The sequence below is a fragment of the Diabrotica virgifera genome, chromosome 4 (genome assembly GCF_917563875.1).
Source record: "Diabrotica virgifera virgifera chromosome 4, PGI_DIABVI_V3a".
Classification (NCBI taxonomy): Eukaryota; Metazoa; Arthropoda; class Insecta; order Coleoptera; family Chrysomelidae; genus Diabrotica; species Diabrotica virgifera.
In genome coordinates, this window is record NC_065446.1 from 32,629,174 (window position 1) to 32,649,096 (window position 19,923).

General features: G+C 34.5%; 1 protein-coding gene across 1 annotated transcript in view; it reads right to left on the bottom strand.

Annotated features, from left to right (window-relative positions):
• Positions 1-19,923, bottom strand: part of LOC114333528 (golgin subfamily B member 1-like) — a 137,504-nt gene continuing 117,581 nt past the window's right edge. Inside the window, exons 11-16 of the mRNA XM_028283411.2 lie at positions 13,711-13,902; positions 9,583-9,772; positions 4,892-5,093; positions 4,614-4,764; positions 2,141-2,311; positions 1-165 (exon numbers count right to left, since the gene is read on the bottom strand). Of these exons, the coding sequence (XP_028139212.2) occupies positions 88-165; positions 2,141-2,311; positions 4,614-4,764; positions 4,892-5,093; positions 9,583-9,772; positions 13,711-13,902 (984 nt within the window). The 3' untranslated portion in view covers positions 1-87. The remainder of the gene's footprint in view (positions 166-2,140; positions 2,312-4,613; positions 4,765-4,891; positions 5,094-9,582; positions 9,773-13,710; positions 13,903-19,923) is intronic.

The window sequence follows — 19,923 nt, forward strand, 5'->3', positions numbered from 1 at the left end:
TAATAATTGTTGTGACAACATATATTCAGTATTTTTAATACTAGTTCATACAAAGCACTGCACATTTTTTTAAATACAGAGCCATTTTTACTTTTCAAGTCGGCTTGTTGACAAATTATTGTATGAAAATCTTCTTGTGCTTTCAGCTCTAAGGTTTTTGTTATCCTAAAATTAAAACAAAAGAACTATAAATATCATAAACTAGTACCAATATAATTTATCCTAGACATAATATGTAATAATAATATATACCTACGCTTTTAAATTTTATGCACGTTTAAATTATAATTTGTTGCCAAAACTCAAAATCGAAAGAAGATTAGGCTTTAGCAATAGTACACTGACCGGTCAGTGGAAGTGATACATTTTATTCATCTCATGAGAATCGTAAAAATGGCAAACATTTCCCATTTTATTCATCTCACGAGAATAATAAAAATGGCAAACATTTCCCACCGTTTATATTTATTTAACAGCTTTATATATAGAAACTCACTTCATTTGAAGCTAAATGCAAAAATTGCATACGACAGAGTTACACTCATCACCTTTAGAACTGTGATGAATAACACTATAGAAATCATAATATAAGGCTGCCCTAGAAATGACGTAAAGTTATTGATAGGAGACTTTAATGCAGAGATAAGTAAGGAGAAGGAATATGCGCCAACCATTGGAAACCACAGTTTACATGAAGAAACGAACAACAACGGAACTCGCCTGATACACCTAGCCGCCCAATGGACATGGTCGTTGCCAGCACATGCTTTATACACAAAGATATATAAAAGGGAACATGGAGAAGCCATGGGCTTATTATTATTGTTATTGAATTTTCAGCTTTAATTGAATTATTTTGCTGAAGTGACACTTTAAAACAAGAAAATATTTGAATTAAAACTAAAATGAACTTTAAATGATTGTGAGTAAGTCTGTGTTTCATTACTACATCTAAAAATTCAAATTTATTGACATTGATAGAAAGCGATCGGCGTTAGCGATTGTACACAGAATTCCACCTCCGATGGGAATACAGTAAATCAAATCGACCACGTAGTGGTCGACGCACATTTCAACGACATAGTACGTACAAGACGCCGAGCAAACATTAGACTCGGACCACTACTTATGAATCCGCTAGAATCTCCAATGCAAAGACAGTTAGAGGAGTTAAAGAGGAAATATAATGTAGAAGCGTTAAAAAACGCCACGATTGCCAAGAAATTCGAGGAAAGTCTAGAACGTAAGCTGCAGGACTGTACAGGTGATATACTTAGTCGAATATGTAGATAACTATTGGTGGCGGTGTAGAATCTATTGGAAGAGGTAGCAACTGAGGTGATTGAAAGGCAAAAGCGTAAAAAATAAGGTCGGACTGATACGATGAGGAATGTGCACAAGCAACACAAAGAAAAAATCAAGCATATGCAAGACCCCAAGCACGAAGAACGAGGCAAGTCGAAGAAGAGTATAGGCAGCTGAGACGAGACGAAAAACGAATACTGAAAAGGAGCATATAGAAAGCCAGCTGAAAGAACTAGAGAAGTATAACGCACAAATGGCAACGCAAAAATTCTACAAGAAGATTAACCAGACCAGAAAGAAATTCAAACCTAGACTATCAATAGTTAGAAACAGAACAGGAGAAAAACTGGTGCTGAGGACGAGATACTAGAGTGGTGGGCAGAAAATTTTGAGAGTATAATATAATAAAAGAAAAGAAGTGAGATGAGGTTGCAAGAAGTAGAAATACAGCTCGAAGACATGGACGACGAAAGAGAGAAAGATAACATCCTAACAGAAGAAAAAGTCATCAAAACAATACAACAATTGAAAGAAAACAAAGCTCCTAAATCAGATGGCAAACCGTCTGAACTTTTAAAACATGGCGCAAAAAATCTGTCCTGTAGGTAGTATAAGTAGGCTAGTAGAACTGATTTGGAAGCACGTGGAACTACCAGAAGGTAACTATTCTCAAGAAAGGAGACCAAACAGTTTGTGATAACTACAGAGGAATTTGTCTTATATGTATACTATTTCTGTACACGCCTTAATAAGCGGGTTTGCTGTTAATTTTATAATAAATACTGTAAACCTGTATAAATTAAGGAAGATATAAAATAATTTTAAAATTACTTACGATAGACGCTGCACTGTAAAAATAAGTTCTAGATTTTGATGAAACGGGATGAGACGATATATCTTTTACTGGCAAGGAAGGAGAATGACTTCTTGTTTTTGAACAGCCTTGAAGCTTCATTTTTAAGACCATTTCACTGTTAGTGGTTTTTTCTAATTTTGTTCTCAGTCTCTACAAATATTAGGAATATATTTAGTTACATTAGCAATAAAATCACTTCAAATAATTGTGTAGTGTTCTAGTGTATAATAATTTTCCTTTATACTTTATACACCAGTCTGTCTGTGAAAAAATCATTGGTTTCAGGTCTCCAAAATCAATCTTATACAGCTATTTGATGGTTCTAAAAGGTATAAGAGGGGTAGTTGATGAAAGATCCGTGAAAACGTACAGCTGATTTTTCTTTGTATGTTGTTTAAACATGTAACGATGTGCTGTCCACCCTGCGTTCTTGACCAGCTAATCAGCAGAGGACCGAACGCGTGCCGCCTCTTCGATGGAACCAAAGAGTGATGATTACCGAGGGTGCACTTAAGAAGAGAATCGAGGATCATGAAATGAGTTCCAAGCAATGTACTGAATTGGACGGAACTCAGCCCAGCAGAAGTTATGCAGTGGAATGAATCGGAACCTGTCGAGGTGAAAGTGCTCTGTAGTGAAGAGGCTTTCTCCGGAACTGTAACCGCAGTGAGCGGTAGCTGCCATCACCGACCAGGAGCTGGCCGATGGGTAACGAAATTTGTATCGATGTTTGATTGTGGTTACACTGGACTGAAGTGTAATGGGCTACAAGTCCGAGTGTGTAATTATGTAGATAAATTGATTCCGTGTAGCGGGATTGCTATTGTCTATTATGTATTGTATTGTATTATTCTAATATTGTTACAATATTATGTTTTTGATGATAGTAATAAATACATTTTATTTTTCTGTTTCAATACATTTATTTTATTTTAACCTGTGTTTTAAACCTTAAAACGCGAAAAAAATTGTTTGATGCCTATAAAACATTTCTTATACACTTTAGAGAAAAATGAGATTGCTTTGTAACCCGAAAGCGCTCAGTTAGGAAGTTAAATAATTTTACACACTTCAAAAATACTTTTCTTTTCCTATTCATTTACTCCTTTTTTACCGGACATTGCATTTTTTCCGTAAAAGTGGAACAAATAATGGTAGTATTTTACAAATAACATTACTCCATATGATACTGCTTGGAGACATGGGTTAATAAATAAACTGACTAGTATATTATCCCCTACAGAAAGATAATTAACCTCATTGACAACATGCTGACAAACAGAACCTTCCAGGTAATAATGGGAAAGGAAACGAGTAGACAGATGAAACTTAATAATGGCCTTCCACAGGGTTCTGTTCTTGCCTCTTTATTTTTCAGCCTCTACATTGCTGACATGCCTTCAACCGAATCTCGGAAGTTTGGATATGCTGACGACTGAACCCTTGCAACAAGACACCAATCTTTTGAATCTACAGAAATCACTCTCACGAATGACCTATCCATCCTTAGCAAATATTTAAAAAAAATGATGATTACAACCAAATACTACAAGAACTGAAGTATCAGCTTCTCTTCTCAACAACAGGTTGGCAAAGAGAGAAGTACGCGTGTATTTTAATAACAAACTGTTCAAACACAATAAATATATAAATAAATATAACAAAATAATACAGAAACTGTGCGGCACTACATGGGGGTCCACAGCATCAACCTTAGGATCCTCTGCTCTTGGGCTGATGTATTATTTAAAAATGAAAAAATGACTTTATTTAAGGAAGGTGAAAAAATCATATGTATAACGTGGGAGTAGAGTGTCTTTCCCTTCCTTGAATGATTGCTGCTTTAACTTTTATATGTAATCTTTTTTCTCGAGAGGAAAAGTAGCACTTGACTCCCTTGTTATAGAAATAGCTATTGAGTTGCACAAGCTGCACAAGAGATCTAAGGTTAGAGCTAAGAGTAAGGTTGGCTAGGTGCTACGTTTTCTCGACTCTATTTTACGGAATGGAAGCTTGGACCTTGAATGCGACATCAATGAAAAAACTGGAATCATTCGAGATGTGGGTATATAGAAGAATTCTGAAAATATAATGGACAGAACACGTCACAAACAAAGAGGTTCTGAGAAAGATGAACAAAGAAATGGAAGTCTTAAATACAATCAAAACCAGAAAATTGGAATATCTGGGACATATTACACGTGGAGAGAGATACAACTTGCTCCAACTCATTATACAAGGAAAGATTCAAGGAAAAAGAAGCATAGGGAGACGCAGAATATCGTGGCTGCGCAACCTGAGAGAATGGTAAGGATGTACATCAAACGAACTTTTCAGAGCAGCCGTCTCCAAAGTCCGAATAGCTATGATGATTGCCGATCTCCGTCGCGGAGATGGCACTTGAAGAAGAAGATTGAGTTGTGAAAAATCTAGGAGAGAAGCTACGAATTACCTCTAATGCCTCACTATCTTTTCTTTTATTGAGTCTGGCTCGGTCTCTTTCTGCTTCTAAAAGTGATTTAAAATGCAGTACGGTGGTTTTTTCTTTTTCTAATTCGTCTTCCAGGTGCCTAGTTTTTGCTCGTTCTTCTTCAATGGTTATGCTGAAATAAATAAAGTAACATAATGTAAACCTACCATCAATTACAAACTGCAACTCAGTGCGTTATATTTTTGATACCTACTAATATGGTACTTTATGTAGAAATTTAAAATAACTGATTCGCTTACATATATTGTTCTAGTTTCTGTTCGTGATAAGACTTTTGTCGCTGCATAGAATCCCTTTCTTCACGAATATTAGCAACAATCTTAGTTTGCGATTCTATTTGATTTAACAAGTCACTGTTTTTCTTTTTTTCCTCGTCTAAAATTTTCTTCAGGTCTAGAAGACGTTCTTTTTCCAGTTTCACTGCATATTGCATTGCTATAACTGTAACAATTACAATAAGATATAATTAATATAAGAAGTGAAAGTTTCTGTTTAATTTTGTATTAGGGATAGGATTGTATATTCTTTATTGCAACTGGCTGAATGACTAATGTCTATACCATTAAATAAAAAAAAGAAGTGAAAGTTACATAATAATTTATCTATACCAACCAATTGAATTAGTCAAAATCAAGGAAAAAATTCAATCCCAACGGAAGGTTTCATTTCAATGAAGTTTATTTTAGTTATTAAAATTCAGGCGATGAAGTATTTTTATAGCAGCTGTTAAAACTAATCTAAAAAATAACAAAACACAAGAGAATACCATAAAAAAGGAGATTAAGCATTTTAATCTCTCTCTCCTGTCGTTTCCCCATTACTGAGGATCGTGATTTCTTCCAATATTCCTAACAATGTTTCTTCATTGGTGTCTATCTTCAGCTGCTCTAAGAGCTTCGCAGAATGAGTTTCCAGCTGAATGCTTTATTTGGCCAGACCATCTAGTTGGTGATCGTCCTCTTGATCTTCTCCCCAGAACGTTTCCAGAAACAATTAATCTCTCCAAACTGTCGTCACCTCTGCGAACCACGTGACCAAAGAATTGCAGAATTCGTTGCAGACATATTGTGGACAGCCTTTTTTAATATTGAGTTGGTTTAGAATGGAAACGTTTGTTCTATGAGCTGTCCAAGGTATGCGCAGCATTCTTCTCCAGCACCACATCTCAAAGGCATCAATTTTTTGGCGCTCGCATGCGCGAAGAGTCCAAGTCTCTGCTCCATATAGACATATTGAGAATACAAGGGCATTCACCAGTCTCATCTTGATATTTTGAGAGAGAGATCTGTCTTTCCAAAGTTTAGTTAGGCGACTAATCGCATTTTTTGCCATACCAATACGTCTCCGAACTTCTGCTTCACAGTTACAATCGTTAGTTATACTAGACCCGAGATAGACAAAAGTGTTTACTATCTGGTATTCCTGTAATATGTTAGTCAGTTGAATAGTGTCAAATCTGTCGACCACCATTATTTTTGTCTTAGCTTTATTGATTTTCAGACCAACTTTATTGCTTTCGTACTCAACTTTTCGCAGAAGATCAAACAGTTCTTGCTCATTTGCTGCTATAAGTGTAGTGTCATCAGCAAATCTTAAATTGGAGATTTTTCTACCAGCTACTGTTACCCCACCGGCCCATCCTTCTAAAACCATCCTCATGACATGTTCACCATAAATGTTAAATAAGTCAGGTGACAACACGCATCCTTGTCTAACACCTCTCTCGGTCTTGAATTGGTTTGAGAACTTCTAATCTAGTCGTACTGTCGCTATATTAGACTGGTACAGATTTTTAATAAGTGTCACCAGGTGCATTGGCGCGCCCATTTCTATTAAAATTGACCACAGATTTATCCAGCTTACACAATCAAATACCTTTTGGTAGTCAACGAAGCATATAATCATAGGTACTTGAAATTCTCTAGACTTTTCAATGAGTTGTCTCAGGTTCAGGATTTGTTCCCTTGTACCTTTACCCTTTACAAACCCCGCTTGTTCCTGAGGTATTTGGTAATGTAGATAGGTTTTTAATCTGTTTTTGATGATATGCAACAAGATTTTACTAGCATGTGTTATTAGTGACAGTGTGCGGTAGTTTTCACATCTGGTAGTAGTTCCTTTTTTGTGTAGTGGGATATAAATTGAGGTACACCAATCAGATGGCCATTTACCTGAATTCCAAACAGCGACACAGATAGAATGGATGATATGTAATCCTTTGTCACCTAGTAACTGTAGTATTTCACATGGTATTGAATCAATGCCTGGGGATTTATTTCTCTTTAGTGATTTAATTGCATCTTTGACTTCAGCGAGTAAGACAGTAGGTTCTCTAGGGTAGTCAGAAGGCCACTGATTTTCTGCTGATACCTCGTTACTTTTATATAGCTCGCCACAGTAGTTTCGCCATGTTTCCAATATTTCATCAGTATCGGTCTTTAAATATACCTTCCTTATCTATTACAGACCACGTTTGAGGTTTAAATTCTCTGGTAAGGAGTTTGATCTTCTGGAATAAGTCCCTCAGTTCATTTCGACAGCCATGTTTCTCTATCTCTCTGCATATTTGAGAGATGTAATCAGCTTTATCTTTGCGGCACTGTTTTCTGATTTCTCTCGATAACGCTCTATATTCATCGTTTGTTCCGTATCTAGTTTTATGTTCTTTTCTGCGTTGAATTACAGTCCACGTATTATCGGATATCCATGGCTTACGGCCAGTGGAAACCGCTGCCTCACAGTCTTTTGCAGCCTCGATTACCTTATCTTTGAGATAGATCCAAGTGCTGTCAGGCTCACTATCTACTTGGTCTAAAGAAAGAGCATCTTCTAGGTTTTGTTGGAAGTCATTGATTTTTGATGGACTTAGAGACAAGACTTTTCTCTGGGGTGTTCTTTTGGGGACTTTGAAACGAAGTCGAACGTTCAGTACCAGGAGTTGATGATCGCTTCCACAGTCTGCGACAGGAAATGTTTTACAGTTGATGGACGACGACTTCCATCTTGATCTTATTAGGATGTAGTCTATTTGATTCCTAGTTCGTCCATCTGGGCTGCGCCATGTGTATAATCTCCGTGGATGATGTTGATATAACGTGTTTGTAATTGTAAGATGTTGTTCTACACAGAACTCCACAAAGCATTTTAAAACCTCTCTTCAAAAAAAGAGACAAATCGGACCCGGAGAATTACAGAGGAATTAATTTATTAAACACATTAAAATGAACAAAGTGATAACAAACAAACTGAATGACATTATAACGTTAGCAGAAGAACAACAAGGTTTTATGTCGGGAAGATCATGCCCCGACGTTATGTTTATAATGAGGTAAGTTCAAAATAAATCACTAGAATACAACGAACCGGCATTTCTATGTTCTGTGAACCTTTAGAAGGCATTTGACAGGGCCAAATTAGAGGACGTTATCCATTTATGGTACGCAAGGACGGTACATCTAGGAATAATTAAAAATGATCGAAAATATCTACCAGAACAACAAAATGAAAGTAAAATTAGAAGAAAAACTAAGTGACCCAATAGGGAACTTGCATAAAATTTTAAATTCGAAAAAAATATTATAAATCACAACAGAACATAATTTAGAACCTGTATCAAAGACAAAAAAAGTTTTGTTTGTCTTTTGTTTGGCCCCCAAAGTAGGGATGGCGGTTTTTGACAAAACACCGGTTTTCGGTTATACCGTTTTTTTGCTTACGGTTTAACCTAGCGGTTATAACCGGCAAAAAAAACCGGTTTTTGGAAAAACCGGTTTTTGGTTTTTTTAATCCAATAGGTTACAAAGTTACATTTACAATACACTTTAGTTTGCGATACTCCATTCGACTCGATATCAATATGATCAAAATTAGTACATACTATCGAAAGAACATGTATTACTTTTAACACGTTTGTATATTTGTAGAATAGGTACATTTTAACTCATTTAATACTTCCTGTTTGAGTGTATCGTTTTGAAAACGTAGCGAAATTCTTGGAGATTCGTATTCGTAATCAGTAATTCGATATTCATAGTCAGAGCATTATTTTTGGTAATCAGAAAAAGTCATTCACCCACTTTCAATGTCAAGAGTTAAGTGTGAAAAATAGATGATGTTTGCGTCTAATTCAACCAGATCACTTCTTACGTAAATATTATAATTACAAATACCTTTTCAAGGAAATATTATAATAAAACTTAATAATTGTTTCTGGCTGATGTGAGATTGCACTTTCAGTTTGCTTCTGTATTTTATAAAATAAAATAAAATTTGAATTATGGTTTTGTTTGGAATAATTACTTGAGAATAATAATTACGATTGGGATCCAAAATAATACCTAACCTAATCCTAATCACCGTAAAAACCTAATAACCGGTTTTTACTTTAAAAAGAAAAAACCAGTTATAACCGGGACAAAAAAACAACCGGTAAAACCGGTTATTGCGAAGTAAAAGAACCGGTTTTAGGTTTAAACCGGTAGGTTTTTCCATCCCTACCCCAAAGACGACTAAAAATTCAACTTATACCAGCCACCCCAAAACGCGTCGTGACGTCACGCAGTTGTATGTTTACATTCTACACCTATATAATTTTAAATTAGACATTATAAACGTCAGTAAAAAATACAGTTATGTGACGTTAAAAGTGTTTTTGATCGTTTGAACTATTCATAGAAAACTTGTACTTTTACAAAATGGTTTTATTTTCAATAGTAAACCTTCTTTCCTTTCCTTCAAAAACTGTATCAAACTCCAATCTCAACAAACTGGTATATATTATTACAACGACATACGATAAATGTCATTAGAATATAAATATTTTTCCTTTATTCCCCGACGACGAGCGTTTGTGAAATATCCTGAATTTGCCTTAGGTGCGCACCAATAGCCGACTCTACCCTACACAAAGAAGATTTACGAACGAACTTACCTTTTTGTTGAGCATGCTTTTGCTTCTTCAACAGATCTCCTTCTGCGGCGGCAACTCTCCTTAACAAACCCAATTTGCTGCTTTCGTTTGGCCTTAGAACTCCACTTGATTGTCCCACTTTTGCAAGTTGCTCAGCTGTAGCATCGCATAATTTGAAATGCAAAAATTGTAGTTCTTCTATTGACAAACTCTGTAAATAATTAGCATTTTAAAATGATGAAAAGGTTGCTGGTGTGAACCCATATTCATGTATGTAAGGGAACTAAGTCCTCTACTCACAATCCTTTAATTGGTTTTAATTAAATTGAAAGAAAGATTGGGCGACCGGTTTCGCTAATTACAAACTTTGAAGCATCTTCAGGCCCACAAGAAACTAAGGCTAAAACCATACAGCACATGCGTAAATAACAATGAAACGTGTATACAGGCTGGGACATTAGTGCGAGTCCAATTGCTCGTTTGTTGTAAGAGATACATTTAGTTAAAAGTTGGGGAATAGATAGGACCATAACTTAAACATATTCTTAAACATATTTTTATATTAATATTTTGTATTTTGACAACGACGTCCGATGTGGACGTCGAAACGTAAATAAAATCATTTTTTTAGTTAAATTGTGGCTTATTTCCCATTTAGAATAGTTAATTGCAAAAATGTCGCAAAGAAATAGCTTCAGAACAACATATTTTTAAACATAGGGGGTCACCCGTATTGACAGGGCGACACAAACTTTTGTTTTTTTTAAGGAACACCCTGTATATTTTTACATTTTTGGATTCTCCTCTTTTGTTATAATCTAGATATGTGTAGGCTTAGAATCTGTTACCCTATTATTGAAAGCCCCTTTACGTCCTGCTATACGTTTGTTAAAGGTGCTACCAGTTCGAGTGATATCTGAATACGAACCATTAACAAACGAAACAAACAAACAACAAACAAACTTTGAAAATATGAAGCGAAGCTTGTCGCCAGAAGAGGCAACAAATCTGTCTAATCTCTGAAATAAAGAAGAAAAGAAGCAACATACGTAACTACCACAGCATCATAATTAAATCGGAAATTAAAAGGGAAGAATATTGAATAATTATTTAATTGGAGAATAATTACAAAAATAAAATAATTTCCAATAGAAAAAAAAAAGAATGTGTGTGTAGCGTGTACTGCGTGTACTTTGTACGCACGTAAGAAGTTATTCGCGGTGTGCAAGTACTTGGAAAGGGAAACGAGAAACGACCGTGCGCGAGTCGCGGAGAAATATTGCATCTATCTTAAATAATTCATATTGTCAATTGAAATTGTCAAATTGACGTATATTTCATACCTTCTGTCATTGACGCAGAAAAATTATATATTGCTCCACAATATTGATATGATATGCAATTATTATATAAAGGTAAATTTAATTAATTGTATTTTGCTTGCAGTACTGCATTTTAATAACTGATTTTATTTACTACATAGTTAATTTACAATTGTTTACGTTTGCTAAACATAACCTGCATCTTATTTTTTCTTCTTATTATTTTTTTGGACTATGTTCTTGACTTTGACAATTATCCAGCAACCAGGACTAATATAATTGGCCAATATAATTAAAAGTGCGAATAAAAGTACAGAGCGTAGAAATAGAGGTCGCTTTGCCGAACTTGCACGGTTCCAATACTTTTATTATATGATTTCAACGAAATAAATATACTTTATCTACGACTGATACATAATATATGTATTATACTTGTGGTGTTTGCAATATAATGCCATATAATAATCCCTTAGGGATTAATAATGCGGGATTAATAGCTATTAATCCCTCTGGCACAACAATCACAAAATTCACCACGGAAACAAAATAATCAACCTCAAAAAGTGTCACTGTCAAACGAATAGTATATTTGACAGTTTGTGTTGAGATGGACGAAAATGAAGAATCTTTTAATTGTACACCACCAGAAATTGTAGAACTAGCTACAGCAACAGCATCTACCTTAATACCTGAAACATCGAAATCCATTTATAATAAAACGTACGCAACCTTCAACGAATGGCGTGTTCGAAACAACGCGAAATCATTTTCCGAAAATGTTCTGCTGGCCTATTTCGCTGAATTAAGTGCAAAATATAAACCGTCTTCATTATGGTCATTCTATTCAATGATTAAATCTATGTTGAGAATAAACCATGACGTTGATCTGGAAAAATACGGCAAACTAAGAGCGTTTCTAAATAGAAAATCGGAAGGATTTCAAGCAAAAAAGTCTTCCACTCTAACCCCAGAGCAAATTAGGAAATTTATTGACAAAGCTCCTGATGAAATTTATCTTTTACATAAGGTAAATATACATATTTAATTTGATTTATTCAAAAACTCATATACTTATTGGCTTCAGGTAATATTGATCATTGGAATTATGGGTGCATGCCGCTCAAACGAACTTTATCAAATGAATATACAAGACGTGAAGGATCTCCAAACAGATTTATTAATAACAATCCCCAAGTCTAAAACCAAAATTGTACGAAAATTTACCATAAACAGTACGTTTTACAATATTGTGAAGAAATACATCGATCTCCGTCCGTCACATGTGAAAATAAATTCATTCTTTCTAAATTATCAAAAATCTAAATGTACAATACAACGTATAGGAAAGAACAAATTTGCAGATATTGGTAGGCAGATTGCCAAATATTTAAACTTGCCAAATCCTCAAAGTTATACCGGCCATTGTTATCGCAGATCATCTGCCACTCTGTATATTGATGGAGGAGGCGATTTAACGGGATTAAAGCGTCATGGGGGCTGGAAGTCAACACAGGTAGCTGAAGGATACATTGATCAGTCTATGAGAAACAAGGCAACTACAGCAGATACTATCGCTAAAGAGATAAACAGTAATGTACCATCTTCTTGTTCTACAGCAATCGAGATCCCAAATATTTGTATTAAAAACTCTACTAAAGTTAATGATGATTCTCAACCAATTCAGTTTATTAATTGTGCTATTACTAATTTTAATGTTTTTAATAAATAAAGTTGTTCATTAAAAATCTTAAATTAATTAATTTGTCGTAGATAAAGTAGAGTATACTACTCGCAATAATGGCTCTCATTCCCTCGGAATGTTACTCCCTCGCCGCTAACGCGGCTCGGTTCGTAAATATTCCTCGGGAATAATAGCCATCATTATTGACTCGTGGTATAATCTACTATTAAACAGTTTATTTTATTTTTATTTAAACACTACACTAATTTTAATGCTTACCACTTTCCAAAAATAAAAAAAAGAATAGGAATGGTCCTGATTTGAACCGAAGACCTCTCGATCTCTAGCCGAATGCTATACCAACCACGCTACGAGGTCTCTGTGTATGTCGTTTCGAACATAATGACAATTCACGGTAACAAACAGAAGAAGTGAAATATAAATGTTTTAATAATACTTATCTTACTCATGAGGAAGACAAATCCAAAGACACAAAAATTATAATAAATATATTTACTAAAAACACTAATATATTCTTTTGACACCTTTTTTTTCACTGATATATTTATACATAACTTGAAAGATTTAGCAACTAACGCCATACTGTCTGTGTACGCATGCGCGCAGAATAATAAAAATTCACTCTCAATTGCGCCCAAAGAAGTATAACTTCAAAAATGAGCTAACACTGTTAAATACGGATGGACTCGAGCCGAGCCGAGCTTTTGAGAAGCTTGAGCTCGGCTCGAAATTTCTAGACGAGCTCGAGATAGAAGCTCGACTTGAACTTCAAGCTGCAAGTTGAGCTCGTGGCTCGTGTCGGCTCGGCTCGGCTCAAACGAGCCACGAGCTCGAAAACATACTAGTGAATGTAAACTGTAACATTCGTAGTAATTTACGGACACACTGTATATTGAAAACACATATTTGTAGTCTGAATTACTTATTCTCAAACAAAAGTATCAGTCGTAGCAGAAATAAATGAATTAGAAAAAGTATTAGAGCAATAGCTAAAATATTGACAAGGTCGTTAAGGAAAGCTCGGCTCGTTTCGAATTCAGCTCGGCTCGGTTTGCAAAAAAACCGGCTTGAGCTTGTGATCATCCCTATTATTAACGATTTTAATTAAATTTGTGAAAAACTTACTTCTAATCCATTCACTGCGATTTTATTAATAATTTCTTGTATATTGGGTTTGCAAGTACATATCTTCTTTCCAAAGAATTTAAGTTCTTTATCTGAGAGTGGTGTAGTTATGGGTATCACGTTGGGCATTATTCCATCCAGAGATACAATTTTGAATGTTTCTGCTTTCAGTGTAGCCTTATCTTTCTTGTCCTAAATATAGTATAAAAAAATATTTAAATTAAACAGGTTTACATGTATTTTTTGTAATGAGACCAGTGAATGGTTTATAAGATAAAAGTAAAAAAATATGTATAACAAATATAGCTTGTCTTCTTGAGCTGATTTTCAGCTACTCACGGTGACAAATGGTAGTCTATTTTAAGCTGAGATTTAAAATTTTTATATAAATATCTTTATTGAAATACCTAGGATCGGTAGTACAGAGTAATGAAGAATAAATGGAAATGCGTGAAGTAGATTATGGTTTTATGGATGAAGTGATACATATAGACTTCAGCGATTCACAATTTGGATTCCGTAAAGGTCTAGGAACACGGAAGGCACTATTCGCACTTAACGTCCTGTCGCAAAGATGTCTAGATAAAAATCAATAACTGTACGTGTGTTTTATATAAGGCAATGATAGGGTTACACATGACCAACTGATGGAAGCATTAGAAAAAAGAAGATCAGACTTCAGAGATATAAGAACAATTTCAAACTTATACTATGAACAAAAAGCAGTAATGAGAATAAAAAAGATAACATCAGAAGAAATCGAAATACAAAGAGGTATTCGACAAGGGTGTATACTGTATACTTTCACCAATATTATAGTCTAAGAGCTAGAGGCGAGAAATCATCGTCATAAGTAATATGGAGTTTGGCATGTGAAATGTGTCTATTGTATGTTGATAATTATGACCCCTTTCAGGCTGACACCTCAGTGGATACAGGGAGTAGCAATAAGGGATGAAAGGGGAAAGTTAACGCAGTCATTAAAGGTTTTTACCTCCTATTTTGTTAAACCTCCATCGATTTACATGAAAATTGGTGAGTAGTTAGAGCATACCTCAAGAAATAAAACTTATATGGTGCCAACGTGCGCTTTTACCCTGGGGGTGGATGCCACCCCTTCTCATAGGTGAAAACTATTTTATTAAAAATAACCCCACTAATCGATAGAGGGACAAATTTTAAGCAAAATTTATTACCTCTAATTATTAAAATAAATCAATACTTTTTGAGTTATTAAAGATCAAAGATTTGAATTTCTCGTGAAATAAATGCATGATGTAAAGCGGTTTTTCGTAAATAATTTAAAAACTGTAACTTTTATCAAAATAGTTATGATTACCAAAATTGAAGATAATAAAAAATAAAAGAGATTTCTTATTCGAAAAACCTTTGAGAATTAATAAAAAGTGAGTTATAGGTGATGAAATGTATATTTTTTTCGGCTAGTACCCAAATCTATTATTCAAGCTCAAATAACGGGAAAACGGTGCATTTTATAAAATATATTTACTGAACACTTGTCAAAGTTCTTAGAAATATGTATCAAATGAGCACACAAAGTTGATACCATAAAACATTATGCTACAAACATTTTTCAAAGTTTAGGCTCCAAAAATTTGGAGCTTAACTATTATATTATTTATATAAGTTTTAAAATTGTTTTAAGACATTTATATAAAATATAGCAAAAATGTATTTGAATATTATGTCAAATGTGCACATTATTGGACACCCTCAGTTTCTGTACATATTCAGTTTATAAAGGGGCGGTTCTAGACCAAAAAAGTGGGGGACAAGGGAACACAACCGGTGAATAAACAAGATAACGTGCCTTTTTAACGAAAATTATAGTACAAAAGTACTGTAAAAACTGAATAAGGGGTGGGGGCAGCTGCCCCCTGCCCCTGGCTAGAACCGCCACTAAGTTTATATCGATAGAAAAAATTCAATTAAATATCGAAATAATATAAAAATAATATTTTAGTAACAAACATTTAATCAATAATAATATTTTTAATAATTAATAATAATATGGACCAATAAGTTTTCGATTTAAAAATCTTTTAGTAATATTTTAATATTTTCTAAATATTATTAATAATGCTATTAGGATCGAAAACTTCATCTTTTAATTGCCAGATGACGCTAGTCACCTAATATTTTCACTTCAGTTGCAATGGGTGGGAAAACCTCTCAGTACGGATCAGTTGGGATATGGAGAACAAGCCTACGTTCTTTCCGATGAGGCTCCAATAAGAGCCGAAAATCGCGATTCAAGGGACTGGACTGCGCTCCGTATTCTAATTGAAAAGTAAGATTGTTTTGCCTTCGCATTGCAACTGAATTAAAAATAAAATTTTTATTTTATTTTTTTTAATTAATAATAATTTTTAATTCTAAACAACTTTTCATAATAGCAATTTTCCATATTAGGAATTTAAATACATAAAAAACAAAGTTTTTGTTATAATAATGCTCGCATTTTTAACTTGTTATATTTAAATTGTAATAAAACGAACTTGATAATAAATTATAATCCTAATTTCATTCCCGAAATTCCTTTAAAAATTATTCTGTTAACTAATTTCAAAATAAATATATAAATAGCGTATGTTTTAATTTTCACTTTTTCCTAAAAACTCGAAAGGGTTCTCTTATTTTCATCATCAGTTGCTTAGCTTTGACGTTATAAACTTCATCTGGAGCTCACTTGATAGGTATTCTTTAGTACTTTGACAAGTGTTCTGTAAATATATTTTATAAAATGCACCGTTTTCCCGTTATTTGAGCTTGAATACTTAGATTTGGGTACTAGCCGAAAAAAATATACATTCCATCACCTATAACTCACTTTTTGTTAATTCTCAAAGGTTTTTAGAATAACAAATCTATTTTATTTTTTATTATCTTCAATTTTGGTAATCATAACTATTTTGATAAAACTTACAGTTTTTGAATTATTCACGAAAAACCGCTTTACATCATGCATTTATTTCACGAAAAATTCAAATCTTTGATCTTTAATAACTCAAAAAGTATTTATTTATTTTAATAATTAGAAGTAACAAATTTTGCTTAAAATTTGCCCCTCTATCGATTAGTGGGGTTATTTTTAATAAAATAGTGTTTACCCACGAGAAGGGGTGACATCCACCCCCAGGGTAAAAGCGCACGTTGGCACCATATCAGTTTTATTTCTTGAGTTATGCTCTAACTACTCACCAATTTTCATGCAAATCGATGGAGGTTTAACAAAATAGAAGGTGAAAACATTTAATGACTGCACCAACTTTCCCCTTTCATCCCTTATTGCTACTTCCTGTATCCACTGAGGTGTCAGCCTGAAAGGGGTCATAGTTATCAATATACAATAGACACATTTCACATGCCAAACTCCATATTACTTATGACGATGATTTCTCGCCTCTAGCTCTCCGTATATTATTTAATATACGCTCGGAACACATATTAAGTAAGGCAATGGATGAACAAAACGTCAAAATGGCATTATAATTAATGGTATGATCATAAATTATAACCTGAGAGACGCAGACGATACAGTTCTTTTAGCCGAATCACATGAAGACCTACAGATACTGCTTAATAAAGTGACCGCAGTAAGTGAAGAATATGAACTATCGCTCAACATAAGCAAGACGAAATATAAAAAATATGATAATAACAAAGAAAACTCGGGACATTAGTGAGATATATGTACCGAATCAGCCTATTGAAAGAGTAAGGGAATTCAAATACCTAGATACAACCATTAATGAAAACAATGACAGCTCTAAAAAAATATGAATCAGAATCGAACAGGCCAGAAGCACATTTATAAGAATAAAGAGACTTCTCCGCTGTGGAGACTCAAACTTTGAGTTAAAAATACGACTGCTGAGGTGCTATGTGCTATCCGTATTATACTTCGAGATGGAAGCGTGGACACTGAAAATAATTGAGATATGGACTTACCGAAGAGTGCTAAAGATCTCATGGGTAGATAGAATAACCAACGTAGGGGTAATAAGACGTATGCATAAGGAAAAAGAAATACTTCTAACAATTAAGAGAAGAAAACTCCAGGTCATTATGGAAGGAAAAATCCAGGGAAAAAGATCTACAGGAAGAAGACGTAACTCATGGCTGAAGAACCTTAGGGAATGGTTTGGATGTAATAACAACGAAATATTTAGAGCCGCGGTCTCCAAAGTAAAAATCGCTCTGATGATTTTCTACCTTCGAAGCCAAGACGGCACCTAGAGAAGAAGAATGAAGTGGAAGGAAGCGAGTGGTGTGTTATTTGACAGAAAAATTCCAATGAAGCTAAATGGAAAAATCTATAAAACAGCTATAAGATCGGCTATGATGTATGGAAATGAATGTTGTGCAGCTAAAAAGAAAGGGGAACAGCGAATGCATGTGGCAGAAATATGAGGATGGATAGATGGATGAGTGGAGTGACAAAAAATGATAATATTAAAAATGAGTATATTAGGGAAAATCTATGGGTGGCACCAATTGATGCCAAAATAAGAGAGCATAGGTTAAGATGGTTTGGTCATGTTCAACGTCGAAACATTAATCCCCCTATACGACAAATTGCTGTTCTATGGGTTTCTGTGACGACTATGAGAGAAAAACCAAAGAAGACCTGTGATAGACGCTTAGGCAGGACATGTCGGTAAAGGAGATTGATATTGTTATGACTCAAGATAGAGACTTATGGAGAAACGTAATTAGGCAAGCTGACCCCGCATAGGAACAAAGGCGAAGAGAATGATGATTATTATTTTACCCATATATATTCTTCTTGTGGCGCTTTATCCTTTAGTGGACGTTAGCGACTACACCGGCAAATCTGTCTCTGTCCAACGCGGCTCTAAACAAAGATGTTGAATCAAGGCCGGTCCAGTCTCTGATATTTTTAAGCCATGACATCTGGCTCCTACCGGGACCCCGTTTTCCGTCAATCCTACCCTGGATGATCAGTTGCGCGAGGCGGTACTTTTCGTTTCTCATTATGTGTCCCAGGTAGCTAACCTTTTTGACTTAAATTCTTTTTAGCAGTTCCCTATCTACACCTATTCTCCTCAACATTTTCGTTGGTGGTGTGGATTATCCAAGGTATTTTCAAGATTCTTCTATAAAGCCAGAGTTCTAACTTGTTCATCAGTGTTATATTGAGTGTCCAGGCCTCCGTTCCACACAAAAGTATTGACCACACATAGCAATGCATAAAACGACATATAAATCTGATATTAATGCTACTGTTACAAAATAAGCTTTTCTTTTTGATAAACCCTTGTCAAAGGGTTCATTTACCCATATACAGAGTGGGCCAAAGAAAACAGTCCACATCGATATTTGGCAGTATTAGATTTTAAGGAAATGACGAAACAGGTGGATTTTTGATCTAAGGTGGACAACTTTTTACGGTACACACATTTGTCAACCCCCTCCTTTCCACTTCCCCACCCTTCTTTTTCAATACGGAATAGGTGTCGTTCGCGTTCTAAGCGTTCTAAGATTGCAGCTCTAATTTTGAATATTTTTTCGAGATATTTGGCACACATATTCGTAATTTGTAATATAATAAAGAATAGCGGTACAGAGCCCAATTTCAGAAATATGTTAGTATATGGAAATTACTCTATAACTAAATAAAATATTGAAAAATGGAGCCTGTACCGCCATTAAGAAAGACAAAAAAATACACTTTCTTCAAATAAACTTTTTTATCCCGTGCCTAGATTTTGTGTCACATTGGAACTACTAAAAATCGATTTTTTTATAACAAGAAATCGAACGTCACTGGCTTGGCAACATTTCGTACCTATGTGCATAAAAATTATTGTTTTTTGATAGTATAAATGTCACTGTCAGTGTGGAATTACCGACGCACTGTTGCCTCACTTTTGAGAGTTCGCAGAATTTTGGCAATCTTGGACCGCGTTTGTTGCTACCTGTTGATCGCTACTGTGTGCTCTTAACATAATTATTTATACAGGGTGTCCAAGAAAAAATATTTTAATTAAATTAATTGACACAAAAAGAAGAATGTATGTAATTTATTTAATTCAAAATACATTCTAGTGCTGTCACAAAACATAAAAAAATGTTTTTTGATAAATAAACATTGCTTCTCGCTTAATTTCAATGTTCAAGCTGTCACCCATCTGCCTCTTGGTCGGTTGAATATTGAATTTAAGCGAA